At 43.8% G+C, this 17,498-nt stretch overlaps 1 protein-coding gene across 3 annotated transcripts in view; it reads right to left on the reverse strand.

Moving 5' to 3' along the window:
* Positions 1 to 203: 203 nt before the first annotated feature.
* SUSD3 (sushi domain containing 3) overlaps positions 204 to 17,498 on the reverse strand; it is a 37,234-nt gene continuing 19,939 nt past the window's right edge. For all 3 annotated transcript variants that reach the window (XM_074879848.1, XM_074879849.1, XM_074879850.1), the window contains exons 2-5: positions 15,819 to 16,007; positions 14,152 to 14,299; positions 11,082 to 11,249; positions 204 to 596 (exon numbers count right to left, since the gene is read on the reverse strand). In XM_074879848.1, coding sequence (XP_074735949.1) covers positions 383 to 596; positions 11,082 to 11,249; positions 14,152 to 14,299; positions 15,819 to 16,007 — 719 coding nt within the window. In that variant the 3' untranslated portion in view covers positions 204 to 382. The remainder of the gene's footprint in view (positions 597 to 11,081; positions 11,250 to 14,151; positions 14,300 to 15,818; positions 16,008 to 17,498) is intronic.

Here is a 17,498-nt window from a genome sequence, read left to right on the forward strand (position 1 = left end):
TTCATTCTGAAATGCTTACAAAAACCACCGGTTAAAAGAAGGTTGCAATCTTACGAATGTGTAATTATCATCAGTGACTTTGTATGAGGCAAATATACAAACAGGCTACCATTTCTCTCTAGATGTACAGGAGAGTGATATTATGCTTTTGCCACGGTCACAATACATAGCACACCACAGAGAATGGCTACAGACTGCTGGCCTCACCATTCATGTTTTTATTTGTATCAGACCTTGAAGCATTTCTGTTAAATAACCATCTTGGAACATAGAAAACTTCCGAACTCATATGAATAATTAACTTTCTACGTTGTCTTTAAGGCACATATTTCTATCCAAATTTCATTTTGGTCCAGAAGGGCGATTGTATTTCAGACACCAGCTATCCAGGTAGCTGACAGCTGGGTTTGTTGTAACTATCCTTATGTCCATAGACTTCAACGACATGTATCGAATTCACTGTCTGTACCGCAGCGTTGTGCCCTGGCACAGCTTGTTTCACGGCTGCACTACTGCTCTTGCTTAGCTTAGGCAAATGATCGTTGTCTTTGCAACACCCAGGAGCTATGATGTCCCGCGTCCACTCCTCCTGGAACCTGTAAGCATGAAGGAAAAAGTTATTTCTGCCCGTTTGCTCTGGTGAGGATACAGAACTTTGTGATTCATTTTATTTGCACATCAAGGCATTTTGCAAACAGCTTGTGCTGTAACATATGCACTCACTTCTCCTTGCATTAAAACCAGTTGGCAGCAGTGGGGCAAATAATTGTGTCTCCATACAAGCTGATGCAGACCTTGAAAAGACTTGTGAGGTTGGTTTTATTCGGGGTTGGGGCAGATGTTATTTGTTTGCTTTCCATCAAATGAGTCCCCAGCTTCAATTTAATGCTTTGCTATCTGGAGAACATTACTAAGAACACTTGAATGCTGAGACTGGTGCAGAAGGAAAGTCCTTGCTTGGTTAGCGGAGCCCTGTTGGGAGCACGAGAGCCAGCTGTGCCCAGGGGTGTTGGAGGGGTTATTTGTGGAGCTGCCAGTGATGCCAATGCAATGCAGTTGCACAGTGGCTTGTGCTCAGCCCTTGACTGCCTGAGCTGGCTACCAGCTGGCCCTCCCAGAAGGGACTGCAGGCTGGGACTCTGGATTTGCCAGCCACGTGTGTATGCAGCACTGGTGGTCACCGATCCATCCTGCACCCCACCTTTCCACACCAGGAAAGGAAGGTTTGCCCAGCTATGGGGTAAGCCAGCAAAGGCTACTGACCCAGGTGGCAAATAACCCAGCCATGGATGGTATCAGCAGAGCAGCAGCGGCAGCAGACAGAGATGGCAGAGCTGCTGAAAAGATGCTCAGTAAACTACACACAACTTGTTCAGGAAAACAGGGGGGACGGGGTCAGATTGTTCTTGAACTCTGCTGCAAGAGGCATGATGGATGCAGCAGGCTTTAAGCACGCAGCTCTGTGAACCAGAGCAGGTAAGACACAGCCCTTTTGGGTCTGTGTGAAATTACTCTAGTCTGAGTGTGTGGGCTTTTGTAAACCATCAGTTATCCCACGGCAGCTGCTTGCACACGGGGCAGATGCTGAGGTTGCTTGCCTCACATTCACTGCAGGTGAGCTGGCTCACGTGGCTCCTCCAGCTTCCTCTGAAGTTGTCGGTGCTGGCCACTGAGCGCAGCAGCCTGCACACCCACATCCAGGACAACACGGTCTCACCCTTTTGTACATGAAAAGCAGCTCAGGAAACAGAAGCTGCATTCTGCAATTATTAGTTGCAGAAAGCCAGCAGAAATGCTCATACACAAAACATGCATACGTATAGGAACCACAGGAGAATAACAGAAAATAAAACCAGACAACCGAGTTCTTGCTGTTCTGCTACAGACTGGGTATACAGCTGGTAGATACATCTTTCCTGTAAAGGAGAATAACTCTTGCTCTTCACTGGAAAACTGCATTACAAAACTAATTGGGTCATGAGTTACAGTCAGGTAGTGCAAAGGCATCTTCAAACACCTCTGCCTTTGATGCGAGAAGCACTGTATCACTGAAGTGAGAATGCACTCATCAAGGAGGTGCTCAGATGAGCAGAATTTACCCGCCTGTAATTTGGACAACAACAAACTCATCTACTTCTCAAAAAAACGCTGTGGTAACTTTACACACTTTGTATTCAATGGTTGGACTAGATGATCTTCGAGGTCCTTTCCAACCTAGATGATTCTGTGATTCTCTATTGACCTGCACTGTTTTAACTGTGCCTTTTAATCTTGGTGCATCAGCAAGTCCTCAAGTATCTCTGTGCTGGACACCAGAACACCTACCTGAGCACCCTGTGGCTTGCCATCAGGGAACAGAGGCTACATGGAGTAATGCTGCAGATGTCACTGCTGAAAGAAAATCTTCCGAGATACTTGCTACTGGGCTCTTTTTTTTTTCTTTTTAATAGTATGAGGAACTCGGTTCCATCTTCTTGATGTGGTAGTCAGTAGTTACAAAATAAATCAAAAGGGCATGTACAGGAAGAAGAACTGGGATAAAGTTTTGCATGGGGTAGCCACAGCCTTTGCAAATAGCCCTGCCAGGATTATAGTTCAAATCTAGGTATTCTGGTTTTGTGCACTAAATATAGTTGACCTGGGCAGAATCCATTCCATTCTGACATTTTCTCCTATAAAGCTCTGCATTGTGAAACTCTGCTATTACCCACAGCCCACCACCACCTCAGAAAGCCAAACTGGCTCAAACTGTACTTGGAGGACAACTATACTCTTCCGATTTCAGGAACTATTAAGCTTCCATTGACTGAAATAAGTCTAGGATGAGGTGACAGTAGGCACCCTCCATTCATTGCAGTACATCAAACCCTGTGGACATCAGGGGGACAGTGAAGTCAGTGGAGTTCTACCTAAGCAGAGGCTGAGAAGAGCTATTAAGAGGGCTGCAGTGTCGACAAGGGACAGATAAACGTGCATGCAGTGGGCTCTCCTCTGCATGCTTGGCTATCAGACGAGGCCTTTGGTTTGCATTCTCATCCTGGGAGCTCCGTACTTCTGAGTTTTTTTCAAGTGCTTCAACTTACCTTAAATCCAGTTTCCAGCTGGGCTACTTCAGAACATCACGGTAAGAGGATTAGAAGACCTCCCTGTACTCTTATCTGGAAATGCAAATCCACCCAAGGATGCAAGGTGCTGAACAGCCTAGCTAGATGCAGAATATATTTGACAAGGACAGACTTTATTTGACAGATAAAGTCAGAGCTCCCTTGTGGGGAGAAGAACAGCCACCATAGCATTTGTCAGTGGGTTTTTAGAGGATTCAGAAGAATTTTGCTTTGTGTGACTTGAGAGCTGTTCCTGGCTAGAGGGGAAACCGCTGTTAACAGGACTGTTAAGAAGCGTGAGAACTCAGAGCAGTGGGGCTGCCACAATGCTGCCCGGTGCTGGCACTGGCTCTGAAAAGATTTTTATACTGGAGGGGATTTTTTTGTTGCTGTATGTCTGGTGACTTTGTACAAGACCCTGGGGTAATCATGGAAACATTATGAAAACAATAATAGCAGCTTTACTGAAAGCACATGTTGCTGTGCACACACCCTCCATACTCGTTGTGATGATAATTAAGATTGAAATTCAGAAATTGGTATAATTTAGCAGCCAGCTATCCTACCCTTTGTGACAGGGCCCCCAGATGAAACCACAGCTCACTTCCCCTGCCTGATCTTTCTTTGAAACATGCGTGTCAAAAGGTACTGGAAGATTTTAGTCTCTGAGATGTTGGCGATGGGGAATGCAGAGAGCAGTAATAACAAACTAGAGGGGAAAAACCCTCCATGAATAGAGAAGCTCAAGGTGGCACAACTTGCAGTGTGGGGCAATCTATGTAAAAGCTTGAAAAGGAAATCTGCCCCTCTCCTGTGCTGCATCTCCTCCCCTCTGGTCCTAAGTGCCACACAATCAAACACTGCATGTGTAGGGAACTGTATTAATTACATACAACTGAGTCAAACCGGTCATTTGCTCTTTGCAGCCATTTCACTGGATTCTTTATGTAGCAAAGCATTAAACACCACAGTGATGATCAGTCCTACACCTCTTCCTGCAGCCCTGGGAACAGCCCTCTGGTGACTCTCTGCAATTTAAACCTTGCAGCTGAGCCGGGGCGCGGGGGCACATTCACACCTGCACAGACATTCAAGTACCTGCGCAACCGACCCCGCACGTGTACCACAGCCTTGGGTGTGTGTACCACAGCCTTGGGCGTACCACAGCCTTGGGTGTGTGTACCACAGCCTTGGGTGTACCACAGCCTTGGGTGGCAGGAGCCAGCAGGGCTGAGCTCCGCATGCCCCAGCTCCACATGCCCGAGCTTTCAGTCAAACAAGAGCAATTCCTGACAGCCAGGCCGATCATAAAAGAAAATGCATGGATCTTTGGGAGGGAGTGAAGGGTCCAGCTCTCTGGTGAGGCTGCTGACCTTTAAAAGCACCCAGGTTTCCCCAGGACCTCTAACAGTCTTCCACTAAGTCACTGCTGTAGAAGATGTTGTGCCCCCTTAATTCTCCCACTGATGCATCTTCTGGCAGTCATTCTAGGCGTCCTGGTGGGTTTTTCTTGTTCTACTTATGTTTTCCATCAAGCTTTGCAGCAGCCTGTCTCTACACATGGGTATTTCTTCAAGAGTTGTCCCCTTTCACTGTGGTAAATCTACACCACACTATCCCGCTTCCTTCAGTTCCTTCAGCTTTTTAATCTCTTCTGCTTAGGTGTTCAGAGGGGAAAAGCAGCTGGGAAAGTGCCCTCAAGGGGGCAGAGGGCAAGGTAGGAATGTGGCCAAGTGTCCCATCCCACCCTGCCCATAGTTCTAGGAGGTCTTTGGCTTACAGCCATGCTCCTCAGCAAGCCTGGGCAGACATGAACATTTTTTAGAGTGACATGAGTTTCTGGTTTGTACCTTCCTTGCAACCCCTTACACAAGGAAGGGGTAACTTCAACCATTAGAGCCACTAAATCAAAGAGAAAAAGAAATCACATTTCATTTTACCATGGAGGTCAAAGCTATGAGCTAATTTCACCAACCTTGCATATCAGTTCTTGACTGACTGAAAATGCCGAGTTGCCTTTCCTAAAAGCATGCTGGCTTTGGTTTTTTTTGCAAAACCTTTTCACTTGGACACCTTTGTTGTTGGATTGTCCTTACTTGCTTTTTGCCAGGTACACTGGTAATGCATCTTGTAGTCAGAAAAGGCTCCGGTACAAAAATTTCAGGTACTAAAAATATCTTCTGTGAGAGAATAGAATATACTAGCCTGTTTCTCTGCAGAAGAGATTTTTACTTCGTGATAATATGCTCCAGCTGTAGTGGATATCTGAAAGGAGGACTTTAAACCTACCGAGACACGGGCTTTTCCATTTAACTCACTCCTGCAGTCAGATCAGCTACTTCACAGAGAATGTTTCATAACTTGGCCTAGAGCTGTGTAAAATAATTCACCTCAAAACAGTCCAAATTTGGAACGCACAACTTCTTCCAAATGCTTCCACACCAGGGGAAAAAAATCACCAAATTTCTTTGCTGCTCTTCAGATGTATTTTTGACCTGGACTAGTTTCTTTCTGGTTGTTGTCTTAGCTGACGGAGGGTGAAGGGGAGTTAGTGTACAGCTAAATTCAGTTCTCCCTGAGTGTGGAAAACATTGGACCATCAATTCTCCCTTGCAAAATAACAGCACATCCCTGAGTCAAGGGAGCATCTATTCCAGGATAGGTTACAGGACTGTTGTGCTGAAAAAGCAAAGAAAATAGAGGCTTCCCTAGGTGGGGCTATTTCTTACCATAATTAGGAAGTTGATGTAAACTGAAGAGAGCTCTCTCAGCTCCTTCTTATTACTAGTTGTCTGTATTTCTCCTGGGACAGCTATCTTTCGGTGCATGCTGATGTATAAATATGCTAGGGCTCAAACAGTGGAGTGCCCAGTTCTTTAATGTCTCTGCATGCCAAAAAGGGTTTGCTGTTTGCTCTCACAACGGTTATGCTAGATTGTGCATATTTTTATGATTTCTCCTAGAGGCATGGCTAGGACTGCTTAATGGAAAAGAGAAGGCTGCTATTCCAGTTTGGGAACCACAAGCAAGCCGCTGGAGTTTGTTCACCTTACTCCAGGCAGGGGATCCCACGGCCAAACTTGCCTCAACCCACCTGTACCAACCACTCCCCCGGGGAAGAGCTACAGCTGAGCCAGGGCAGCGGGTGAGCACACCCCCGTGCCCACCTGAGGGTGTGCCTGCTCTTCTCCATACCAGCTGCCTCCTATCGTCTCTTACTGACATTCACCTCCATCTCTTAAACGTTACCAGTAGCTGGCACAGAGGAAGGACAGCTGGTCATTAAGCTTCTCTTTACTGATATTTTACCCTGTGCCTGCCACGGGGCAGAGGACAACCTGCCTGCTCAGGTAGCTGGCCAAGTCCAAGCTCTCCCCCATGGCTGTTTGCTGGGGATGGAAGAGGACGGCTCGCCTCGGGTGGAGATTGCCAAAGCAAGTATTCCAGAGAAGGATCACTGCAGGGTCAGTCTTTGTCAGAAAATAACTGATGCAAAAATAACATACCCTGCTCAGGAACATACGCGTTTCAGACATGGTGTTTCAAAAGCAAGTTCCTCCGGAATGCCAAATGCCCCCAGCGCTCAGGGCTCTCCCCAGCAGGACCCACAGTGCCTGTCTAAGCCCAAGCAGATGCGGTGCTCTCCGCTGCTTTTGGCAGCTCTCTCACTTTGGATGAACGATGCCAACAGTCCTGGTTTCATTCTCATGCAGAACTGGGAAGACTTTTAAATCTTCAAATGTTAAAGAGAGCAGAATATAATGTACTGATTTTAGGCTTTTCTCCTGATACACAGTCAGGCTGTGAGAGCTATTCCCAATATATCCCCCTGTCGACAAGCCCTGTCTCTGCCTAGCAGTCCTCCTGGGGAGCTGTTTTGGAGGTTCATGCACATTGTTCTCCTCTAACTACGTGGCCCAGAGCAGCAGCTAATCTCCCTCCCATAGATGGCAGACCCTTTTCTTCAGCTAATCTGTCTCAAACCTCTGCATCACGCAGCAACCTGCTATCTCTGCTCTAAACTTCTGAGAAGCAACGCTGGGGAAAACACGTCCCTCCCAGCGGCCCCATGACTTGTAACTTGTCTTTCCCTGCTCAACATTAGTTAGCTCTTCAAATATTATAAAAGAGCAAATGTGCTGTAAATGCTTGCAGCTCCTGCATATAAGACTTTCTGCTAAAAATTGGTATTTTTATTCTCATTGGGGTTCCTTACATCCAAATTGAAGAGGTGGCATCAACAGTAACTGCATTCTGTGGTTAATGATCCCAGGTGTTTGTAGACACATTTCTCAGCATTTTAAAGCAATTTGTTCAAGCACCCAAGAAGCCAGAATGGGGCTCACTATAATTAGAGTAGTTGCCACTAAAATTCAACATTTCCCTGCAGAACTATATACTCCTCACCTTTGTTCCATGCTTCAAACACAAGGGGAAAAAGATCTTATTTCATGGCAGACAGGTCCAGAACAGCACACTGGAGTCTCTACTGTCCAACAGCTGGGCTTCTACATTATTTATAACTTCTGTCCATCAGCATTCTGCATCCACATTATGTCACCTCGTTACAGCCAAAATTATCTCAGCAGCATACGAAGGCACTGCTTTAACAGGTGATAGTTTTTTAATCCTAAATTACTCTGTAAACCATAACAAATATCTTACCCGTCTGAAAGAATTGCTGTTTTATTTTATATTATATTGGCTTACCTGAAAAAAGTTGGCTTTTTATTTTATTTGTTCTTACAGTATTTTTGATCCCTAAAGTGGTGAATCAAAACGTTAATCTCTAAATCTATTTCAATTAAGTCTGAAAAGCAGCATGACCTACATCCTTTTCTAGGCAAAAATAGGCTAAGATATACTCAAGAGGGTCTTCTTCAAGGGTGGAGGAGTTATCACTCTTCCAGATACTTCATATGTTACATGAAGAAGCAGCAGAACAGTTTTCTTTAAGAAAAGGAAATGCTATCGTAAAAACAACTTAAATTGCCAAGCCTCCGCCCACTCCTTTCTCAGACAGGCACCACTCATGTCTCAGCCTTCCCCTTCTAAGTGGGTTGCAGAGCCACTTCCCGTGGCTGTATCACAGAGGACAATGTGTACCACAGCCCTGAAAAGGGCAGGGAGAAAATGATCAGCCTCCCGTGTTTCGCAGGACAGTTCCTTATTAGAAAACCAAAGTAGGATCTCTGATTTGCTCAGAGGTCTAGTGATGCCTTGCATGAATTCCTCCAAATGTCTGAAACGTTAACACAGGAATAGAATAGAATAGAATAGAATAGAATAGAATAGAATAGAATAGAATAGAATAGAATAGAATAGAATAGAATAGAATAGAATAGAATAGTTCAGTTGGAAGGGACCTACAACCATCATCTAGTCCAACTGTCTGACCACTTCCGTGCTGACTAAAACTTAAAAGCAAATTAAGGGCATTGTCCAAATGCCTCCTAAACACTGACAGCCCTGGGGCATTGACCACCTCTCCAGGAAGCCCATTCCAGGGTTTGACCACCCTCTTGGTAAGGAAATGCTTCCTAACGTCAAGTCTGAACCTTCCTTGAGAAGCCTTGGTTAAGTTATCTTTTGGCTTGTTTGTGACCACAGACACACACTTAGGTTCACATGCACGCAGCAATATACAGACTCTTTCCTTTGGGCTTGCTTGCCCTCAGTTTTGCTGCTTTTTTCCAACCACGCCACATGCCTTTATTTATTTCCTCAGACAATCAACGCTGTAACAGCCTCACCACTAGAGCAACACCAACACAGTTAGAGATTTCTTCCAAGCGTAGGCTGCCAACACATCCACTTCATGGTAAACAGAGACAGGTACCACAGACATCACCCAGGTAGTGAACATGTCCCTTCATGCTGGCCTTCCCAGCACAAGCCAGCTTCTTGTTTGCACCTCCCCGGGGATTTGCTGCACTGTCCTGCTGTTCCCAATAAGCTGGATGTGCACAGGATGATGAAACTTAGCCTGATTTTCTACACACAAAAAGTAAGTCTTGCAAATGAAACACAAAGCTGACGGATCATTTGTCGTCTTCAAGAGTTGGCATGAAAGACGTTAGAATTCCCACACCGCATCCTGCACACAGATCCATTTAGCAGAATTAAACAGTAGAAATCAGCATCTTTTACTAACCTTGATTAAACAGATCTTATTTGAGTGAAGAAAGGGACAAGGTACAAATTGATGAAGGGTCACACCTGTTCCTAGAGCAATTCCAAGACAGATTTATTCAGAGTCTGTCAGCTTCAATACCATTTCCATCTCTGATTAGAAGCAGTGCCCGTTCTCCTTGTGTGAAGCGGCAGACTCTTGGCTCTGGGGTGCACAGACTAATACACCTGCTCTCCTAGCTGATTTTTGCTCTGGCTAGTCATTAGCCAGGATCACATCACCTCGCACGGTGGAGATACAGTACACCTTGATTAACAGTGGACCTCATGCATCAGGAGGTGGGTATGTGCACCAGTATTTAACACAGCACGGGTATTGTTCTACACAGCAAAAGAAGAGTTCAGAGGCTTTCCTCCTCCTGTCCTCTGCAATTCCCCACTGCAGTTTACACATTCTCCAGTTTTCTAATGAAATAATAAACTTGTTGATTTCTTGCCCCAGAGAAGCTGCTTATCTGGAGGAACTGTATATTCCCTGCTACTTTCAGTCAAGAAAAGGTGTAGAGAATTTGGTAAACATAATACAGCAGCTTCTGCTCTGTGGAGTGGTGCAGATAAGAACCCAGAAGGAGCGAGACTCCAGCAGAGCACTAACCTCTGTTTACAGCCCTTTATAAGTTTACCCATGTTATTTTAAAAGCAGATTACACTTATTCAAAACATTAACCAAAATTAAAAATTGCATCCCAAGTCTTCTAAAAACTGTTTAGGTTATAATCAGCATTTAATTAGGTTTATACATCTTTCTGAAATCACCCAAAGCTAGGAGTTGATTAAGCAGCCATCAGACTTTTGTGCAAGTGCTCTATTTGAATATGATTTCCAGCTGCACTGTGACATGGAAGTAGGTTTATAATCTGCATAAAATTGCTTTCTGCAGGTAACCACTACAAATCATAGATACTGCTGTACATAAAAGCTGTACAAGTGAGCACTGAATTCAAAGCAAACAAGGATTGTGCTATATATTATCGTACATGACAACGAAGCAGAACCCGGAGGATATAAAAGACACAGTGACGTGTGTTTATATGAATGGTAATAGCAAACCAGCATTAGGATGTAACACACTCATTTTCTGGTTTTCTTTTGTTAGCAACAACACAGCCAGCCATAACACATCTGGACACTTCCAGAGATGATTTTGAACTGACACAAACAATACCTCTGCCCACCAGCCACGCATCCACAGCCTGTGATGCACTTTATTTCACTGTGGGCATTCACACTGCCTTGTGAGTGAGGATCCCATCGTGTTTGCCCTGCACACCCCGATAAAAAAATGATGTTTCTCAAGAGAGCTTTTGCAGCCACCAAGGGCTAAATGATCGTACTCGACGCTCACCTTGAGCCATACCACAGCCCCAGTTGTCCCTGGCTGCCTCCTCTCCTAAGGCTCTTAGGCAAGCTGGCACCTTGATACCACTAACCAATACAGAGTAGTGACTTTCCTGCTGCCATTTAGCATCAATTTAACAAAGCCAATTAAAAACCTCTCTCCAGTTAATCTGGTGCAACCTTTCCTGCAGACAGGCTTAACCAGGCACTGCTGGGGATAGATGAAAGGAGCTGTAAGGAGGGAGGTCAGGCTCAGCTTCTCTGCTGTCTCACCTTCTGGCAACATTAATTCCCCACAAGACAGGTAAATTCAAGGACAAGCCCTGACAATCCTCTGGCATCACATCCTCTTCACGGGCATCCCTTTAAAATGCATTTTTGAGGAATCCTCTTTCTAAAATGTGTTCAACAAACTCATTGCAAGCCACTGTATTTTAATAGCCTTACCTGTAGAAGCCTTGGTTATCATATGCCATGTTAGTCACATCATCAAATACGGATTTATTCCTGAGTTTCTTATTGTTGTTGTTGTTGTTTCTTCCCTTAAAACCAAAGTAAGCAGCTTGCATGTGCTCTAGTTCTTCCGTTCTGAGCTGGTACCACAGCTGCATATCTCTGTGAATAAAGCAAGGGGTAAAATACATTACTGTGATAAATAGCTTCATATCTGAGCTTTTATCTGACCACCTAAATCCAGGTTTACTGAAGACAGCACTTAAACACATGCTGAACTTCAAGTGTAAGCCAAATTTCCATATATATTATTCTGTAAATATATAGTATTCTGTAAATATATTATGTTGTAAACACAGCATAAATATTATTCTGTGAAATAGCGTTATTTTAAGTATTATCCAGCACTCCTTAAAAAGCAAGCAAAGAAACAAACAAAAAAGAGCCATTTTCTTATGAGCACCTGTGGATAGTTCAAAGAGACAACAACCCAGTAATTATGTCAATTTGATTGAGAGGATTCTGAGACTCCAGGTAATAGGGACAGTCATGTAAGGCATGATGTTGTGTCACTGTTCTCATGGACCTTCATCAGTGACACACGTCAGGCCAGATCCTGTCGTATGTGAAAAGACTACAGACCATCCCCATTTTATGGAATAAATTATTTCAGAAAAAGAAGCATTTTCTGTGAATTTTTGCAGCACTGCCATTCCTAAGGGTTCAAAAATCACCAGGCAGGTTGAAAAGATAAATTGACTTAAAAATGGAGGAGACAGGTAATGTTGCCTTAATTAAGAGCAGAGCTTATTTGGTTGCCTTCAGGATTTCCTTTTGGAAACGCTCAAGGTGCTTTTCATGCTGCTTTCTACAACTCTGGGGCAAACAAAAAAAATAATCACAATTTCTTTTCTTGTTTTTAAAAGAAGTCTACGATTCACATAATCACAGACATTCACACTAGCTGATGGGACAAGATTAAATTGTGAGGGCTGGCAATGCTGATTTTGGTGTCATTTCTGTCCTCTCAAGATGTAACCCTGCTCCTACCAAAGAAAATGGCAGCTGCGCTCACGCAGCGGGACAAGGTCTGGGAGGAGGCGAAGTTATGTCAGGATTTTCAACAGCCTTTGTCCTTTTTCTCTCCAAATGCAAGGATAACACACAAGATGGTACTTCAAAGATCATCAAACAGACACCTTGCAAGACAGGTTTGTAGAGAGACGTGATTTCTTCTATTAGACCAATTAAGAGAGACCAAAGAAAGTAGACAGGCAGACTCAAAGCTAAAGGCAAGATGAGGACATCCTCCCTACTCCATGGTAAAGACTACCTTTTCTTTCAGGGATGGTCTGAGACACTTATTTAACTAATCACCTACCAACTATCCTCATTTTGTATTAAGTTGTCAAGCCTGCAGCTTGTCTTCAAATGAATGCTTTTTGCATCCAAAAGTTGATCCACGTTTTCCAACTACATCGACAAAACAGAAGCTACACTGCATCTGGCAGCCTGTAGCACGGGCTGCGGGTTGAGGAAGTTTCCCACAGGGATGCATTACTCTTTCTCACGTGACATGGACAGTTTCTACATCATCTCAGTGGCTTTCTGACAGTGGGGCCAAGCCACACAACGTCTATAGTGCCCCCAGGTTTCCCCCCCAGGTCCCGGGCTCAGCTGTGGCCAGGCTGGGCTGCAGCAGCTCCTTCAGGAGGCAGTGAAGGGAGGACAGAGGGCAGCATGGAACCAAGAAGCTCCCAGCAAAGTGGATCATTTTATGTCCTGATGACAGAACTAGGTCAAAATGTCCGGTGTGAAGGGCTTTTCTTTTGTAAGAGAAAAATATCAAGTCATCAAAGTCATGTGAACAGCTAATTTTGACAAAACTTCATTTAAAATAAATGAAAAACAAGGACTTTGATACAAATAGTCTTACCAAAAAGAAAAGCGGCAATTCCAAAAATGCCAATCAACCCTTTCATTTCAAAATTTATTTCATGCTATCTGTGAAAACCTAGTATTATGAATGACACCAAAGACTTTTTTTTTTTTTTTTTCCTCACAAAATCCTCTCAAGGGAAATAGAAAATCTGTATTTTGGGTACAATCAGATTTCAAAATGACAGAATTTCCCCCCTAAGCTGGTTCCCACGTAGATAAAACACAGCTCGGAGCAGAGAGACCTTCACTTGTGTCCTCTCCGGTCTCCCTTTACTCCGCCACTGCTCTGCCTCACTCCAAACACTTATCTGAAGCAAGAAGAGGCTTAAAATAAACCTGAAGTGCAGCTTACTGCCTGCACAGCAGGCATCAGCGGGACGGGGTGCAGCCACCCCACTGAGCTACCTGCAGCGGTGGGAACAATGAGCTGGAGAAGTGAGAGGGAAGTGGAGAAGAGGGGCCTGGGGAAGGGCAGGTGACTTTGGATGGACACTCTCATGAACAGCAGTGGCTCGGCTTTAGTGTACAGCCAGGTGTGGCCATGCAGCCACCCTTCACACTGAGTTTTTATAATGGACTGGTAAATTTTACTTCTTGCCACGCCTGTTCATAATCCTGCCCGCTGACTTGCGCTTCAAGCCAGAAGACAAAACCCTACAGCCTTCCAGATCTGCACTGCGACAGCTTTAAGTATGCTTTGCAGACAGTGAGGGCTTTCATGGTTTTGACATGGGTAGATTAATTTTCCTAGCAGTGTTCAAGGAAAGAAACGGAAAAAAAAAGGAAGACAGAGAGAAGAAGGGAAAACTTAAATAATCTTCAATAATTCAAGGAGAGAAAGATTGGGCCAGCAAATAAGACCTGTATGTTCATCTGCATAATCCTGGGTAAATCCAGATCTGCCCAGGCCTGCTGAGATCATCTGATATTAACATACATCAGGTGCCTAAATACTCTTGAATTTCATGTCCTTCTATGCCTAAAGCCCGACCTACAAGTTAAGGATTTTAAGTCACTAACATGTTGCGAGCTTCAAGTCCTTTGAAGCTCTCTGCTATCACAGAAATGGGGTCCATATGACGTACAGTCTTAGGCCAGTTTTAAAAATCTTTTCTTGACATACCTTTGAGTCCTCCTCCTTTCACTTTTCTTCACACACTTGATAAGACAACAAGTTAGAAAAGCCATGGACATCAGCAGGATGACGGCACAGCTCACAATGGAGGCAATCACTGCGACCTTAAATCCAAAAGTCTCATATTTTGATATGGCTGCAGCAAAGCAAACACAGAAGCATGTTTCTAAGGTCAACCCATGAATTTATCTTTCACATTTACATTAAACCATGCTGAAGCTTACCTGCTTCACCCTTCTGCCAATAATAGCTCAGTGAGGACTTTCAAGCTAGTATGCATCAAGTTACCAGAGCATCTTGGCTTCAGCTTAGAGCTACACAAGACTCAAATTGGGCTATTTAATAATCTCCTGTTTATAAGATACTAATGAATTGTTCACAAGTCTTTCACCACTGCAATTAATTAAACACAATGCCTTTAGCACTCCAGTAGCTAAAAAGCACAACTTTGTCGACATATCAAATGCAGATGAGCTAGCAGACTCTTATAAGTGATTGTTAACAAGGACTGGAGCTGCAAAAATGAATACTGACAGGGATAAATGGGTTTAAAGAAGCCCTTTAGAGTGAGGACAGTTCCATATAATTACATCCTACTTGTCAGGCAGCAAACAACAGGTCTTTCTCTGTTTGGGGAGGGATGCAGGGTAGAAGGGACAGTATATACAGGGCTGAGTGTTCACAGTGACCTGATGCTGGAAGTGAATCATCCAGACAAACGGAGGAGTGGTAATGTGGCGTGGCACAGCTAAGGCAGATCTTTACCAGCTCATTTGGAGCACTAAGCATGTCTTGCTTCAAAACTCATCTAGTTCTTCCAGCACTAAGATAACCAGCATCAGAAATGGTTCAGCTGAGCTCCACATAGAGTGTCATACTTCTGCAGCTTCTGGAGGGAAGGATTTCTCTCATTTTTCTTTATTGGAATCTCTCAAATGAGAGATAAGAATAGCTGAGTTTGTGAGAGAGTGGTAAGTGTCTAAAAGAGCCATCCATCTACTGATTATTTAAAATTATACAAGGTCTGAGACACGGACTGAGATTCTCAAAGCTCAGAGGTACCATGTTTGACTTCTAGTCAAATTACTAACAACCTTATAATAAATAAGAAGGAATACAGCATGAAAGGCAGTTAATGTTGTTGCCATTCAAACACTATTTGTCATTACAGTAACTTTCCCATGTGGCTGCCCACAGGCAACAACCTGTGTTCCTTTTACAGCAAAATCCTTTTTGCTGCACAGGCAACAACTTGTGATTCTTTTACAGCACAAGTATCTTCAGAAAAGAAAGCCAGGAGATGAGAGGGTTTGAAAATATGTTTGCACAGTACTTGGTCATATCTGTACCTTTTCTAAAGAAGGGTACAGCTTGTAGCTACAGAGCCAGTTACTCTGGGTGCAACACTACTGGAGTCGGTGACATGAGATCAGGCATAAACCTGACAGAGTCTTTGCTGTGTCATGATAATGAATGATGTCAGAACACATATGGAACGCAATTACAGTCGGTGGGGGCAACTTTGAAGGAAATTGAGTTTGTCTTTTTCCTTGCACAGATGTCTAGAATTAATCCTAGCATTGTAGGAGATAGGCAGGGCAGAATAAACACAATGAAGCCCAAAAGGACCGGGTACAGTTTGGAAAGGACCTTACGCTTGCAGGAGGGCACTCCGGCTGTCCACTGGGTACTGTTCCCTTTCCAAATGCAGGTGATGATGCCCGGTCCCTCCAGCTGGTGCTCGGCAGAGCACTGGAATGTTATCACTGTCCCCACGGCTGTGCCATTGCCATGAATGACCTGTAGCGTGCCAAGCCGGGGAGGGAAGATGCGGCTGCACTGCCCTGCAGAACAAAACCAAAGCAAGACAATGCAGCGCCAGAGCCAAAAGCAAAGGTCCACTTAAATTTTATTGCGATCAGATCGTAAATCAGTCCAAGCTAACAGTTAAAACAAGTAACAGACCTCGGGGTGGGCAATGCTGACTGCTCTGCCAAGTACCAGCCCAAGGCCAAACCCCCTTCCGTGACATTCAACAGCTCCACTGCCCCGACCCCCAGCGCGAAGAGGGGTTTTACTCGTGTTGCAACATTATCTGCTTAGACTGATACATATTAAACATTTAAAAAAAAAAAAAGGAGTTATTCTGTGAGCGGCATGGTCTCCTACAGAGTCCTGTCTTGTTGGACTCTGTGTGTTTAATTAAGTACTCAGGCTGGCATCTTCCATGCTGGGAGTATTCGTAACACATCCTCCCCCATGCAAACTTTCCATGATCTAATGGACTGATCACATATTTCAGCGTTTCAGTCTACTTGGTAGCATCTTCTCATGATCCTACAGAAACTTCCTATCGTTCAAGAGCACTGCACCTCTGTTGGCCTTGGCTGACATGAGCCGGTGGGTTCGAAAGCCACAGGGAGGGGACAGAGAGACACATACAGATACAGCACAAGTACATTCATCTTATCTCCATTTTCAAGTGACAAACTCTGCTTTGTAGTACATCATTTATTTTTAGTACATTTTTGTGTATTCAGCTTTTCTCTTTCTATTTCTCTGTTGTTCATACAGCTGTTCTTTGAGTCATGGAGCTGTTCTCTTGGCCACCTAATGTCAGCCACTAACTTTATACATTGAGTTTTATTGTCACAACACTCCTTGTTTCACACTCATTTTAAACACAAATTTTAATGATTGGTCATTAAGACAACATATGACATCCAGATACACTTCAAAGATAACAACAATAAATAAATTTTCTGGTTTTGTACATGTACACTGACAGAATCTGGAAACTGTTTTAATAATTTTTTTTTTTTTTTTTTAACATTTACTAAATACCAGAACTGCTTCTACATCAGAGCCCAAGTTCCCTGTCTTTCACAGGATTTCCAAATGACTTCAGCAGACTCAGAGGCAACCGCGTTGCAGTTGCAAGACCAGAGTTGCAAGCACTATGATGTCATTAAAAAAAATTAAAAGGGGGATAATGTTTCCCACAATTACAAGCAAATGAAATGTAGAGTTTTAATAGCCTCCTTGAGAACACCTTGACAGAATCACATGTTGATAGCAAATCTATTTTATTTTTAATACTAAAACTCCCCCCTGGTTATTAATTATTGTTAAGCTCCTGTGATCAAACCCCAGCAGACAGGCTTACTACCTATCTTCAATTTACGCTCTTAAAAACCCCAGCCCCCTGGAAAACAAATGCAAAGAAATCTCAGCAAAAGACCAAACAAAAGCCACAGTGACAATTACTGGTCTAATCTACTAAGTAAATATGTACTGAGGACCAGTTTTTAAGAACATGCCTGTTTTAATTCCAT

This window comes from Strix uralensis, chromosome 10 (genome assembly GCF_047716275.1).
Source record: "Strix uralensis isolate ZFMK-TIS-50842 chromosome 10, bStrUra1, whole genome shotgun sequence".
Lineage (NCBI taxonomy): Eukaryota > Metazoa > Chordata > Aves > Strigiformes > Strigidae > Strix > Strix uralensis.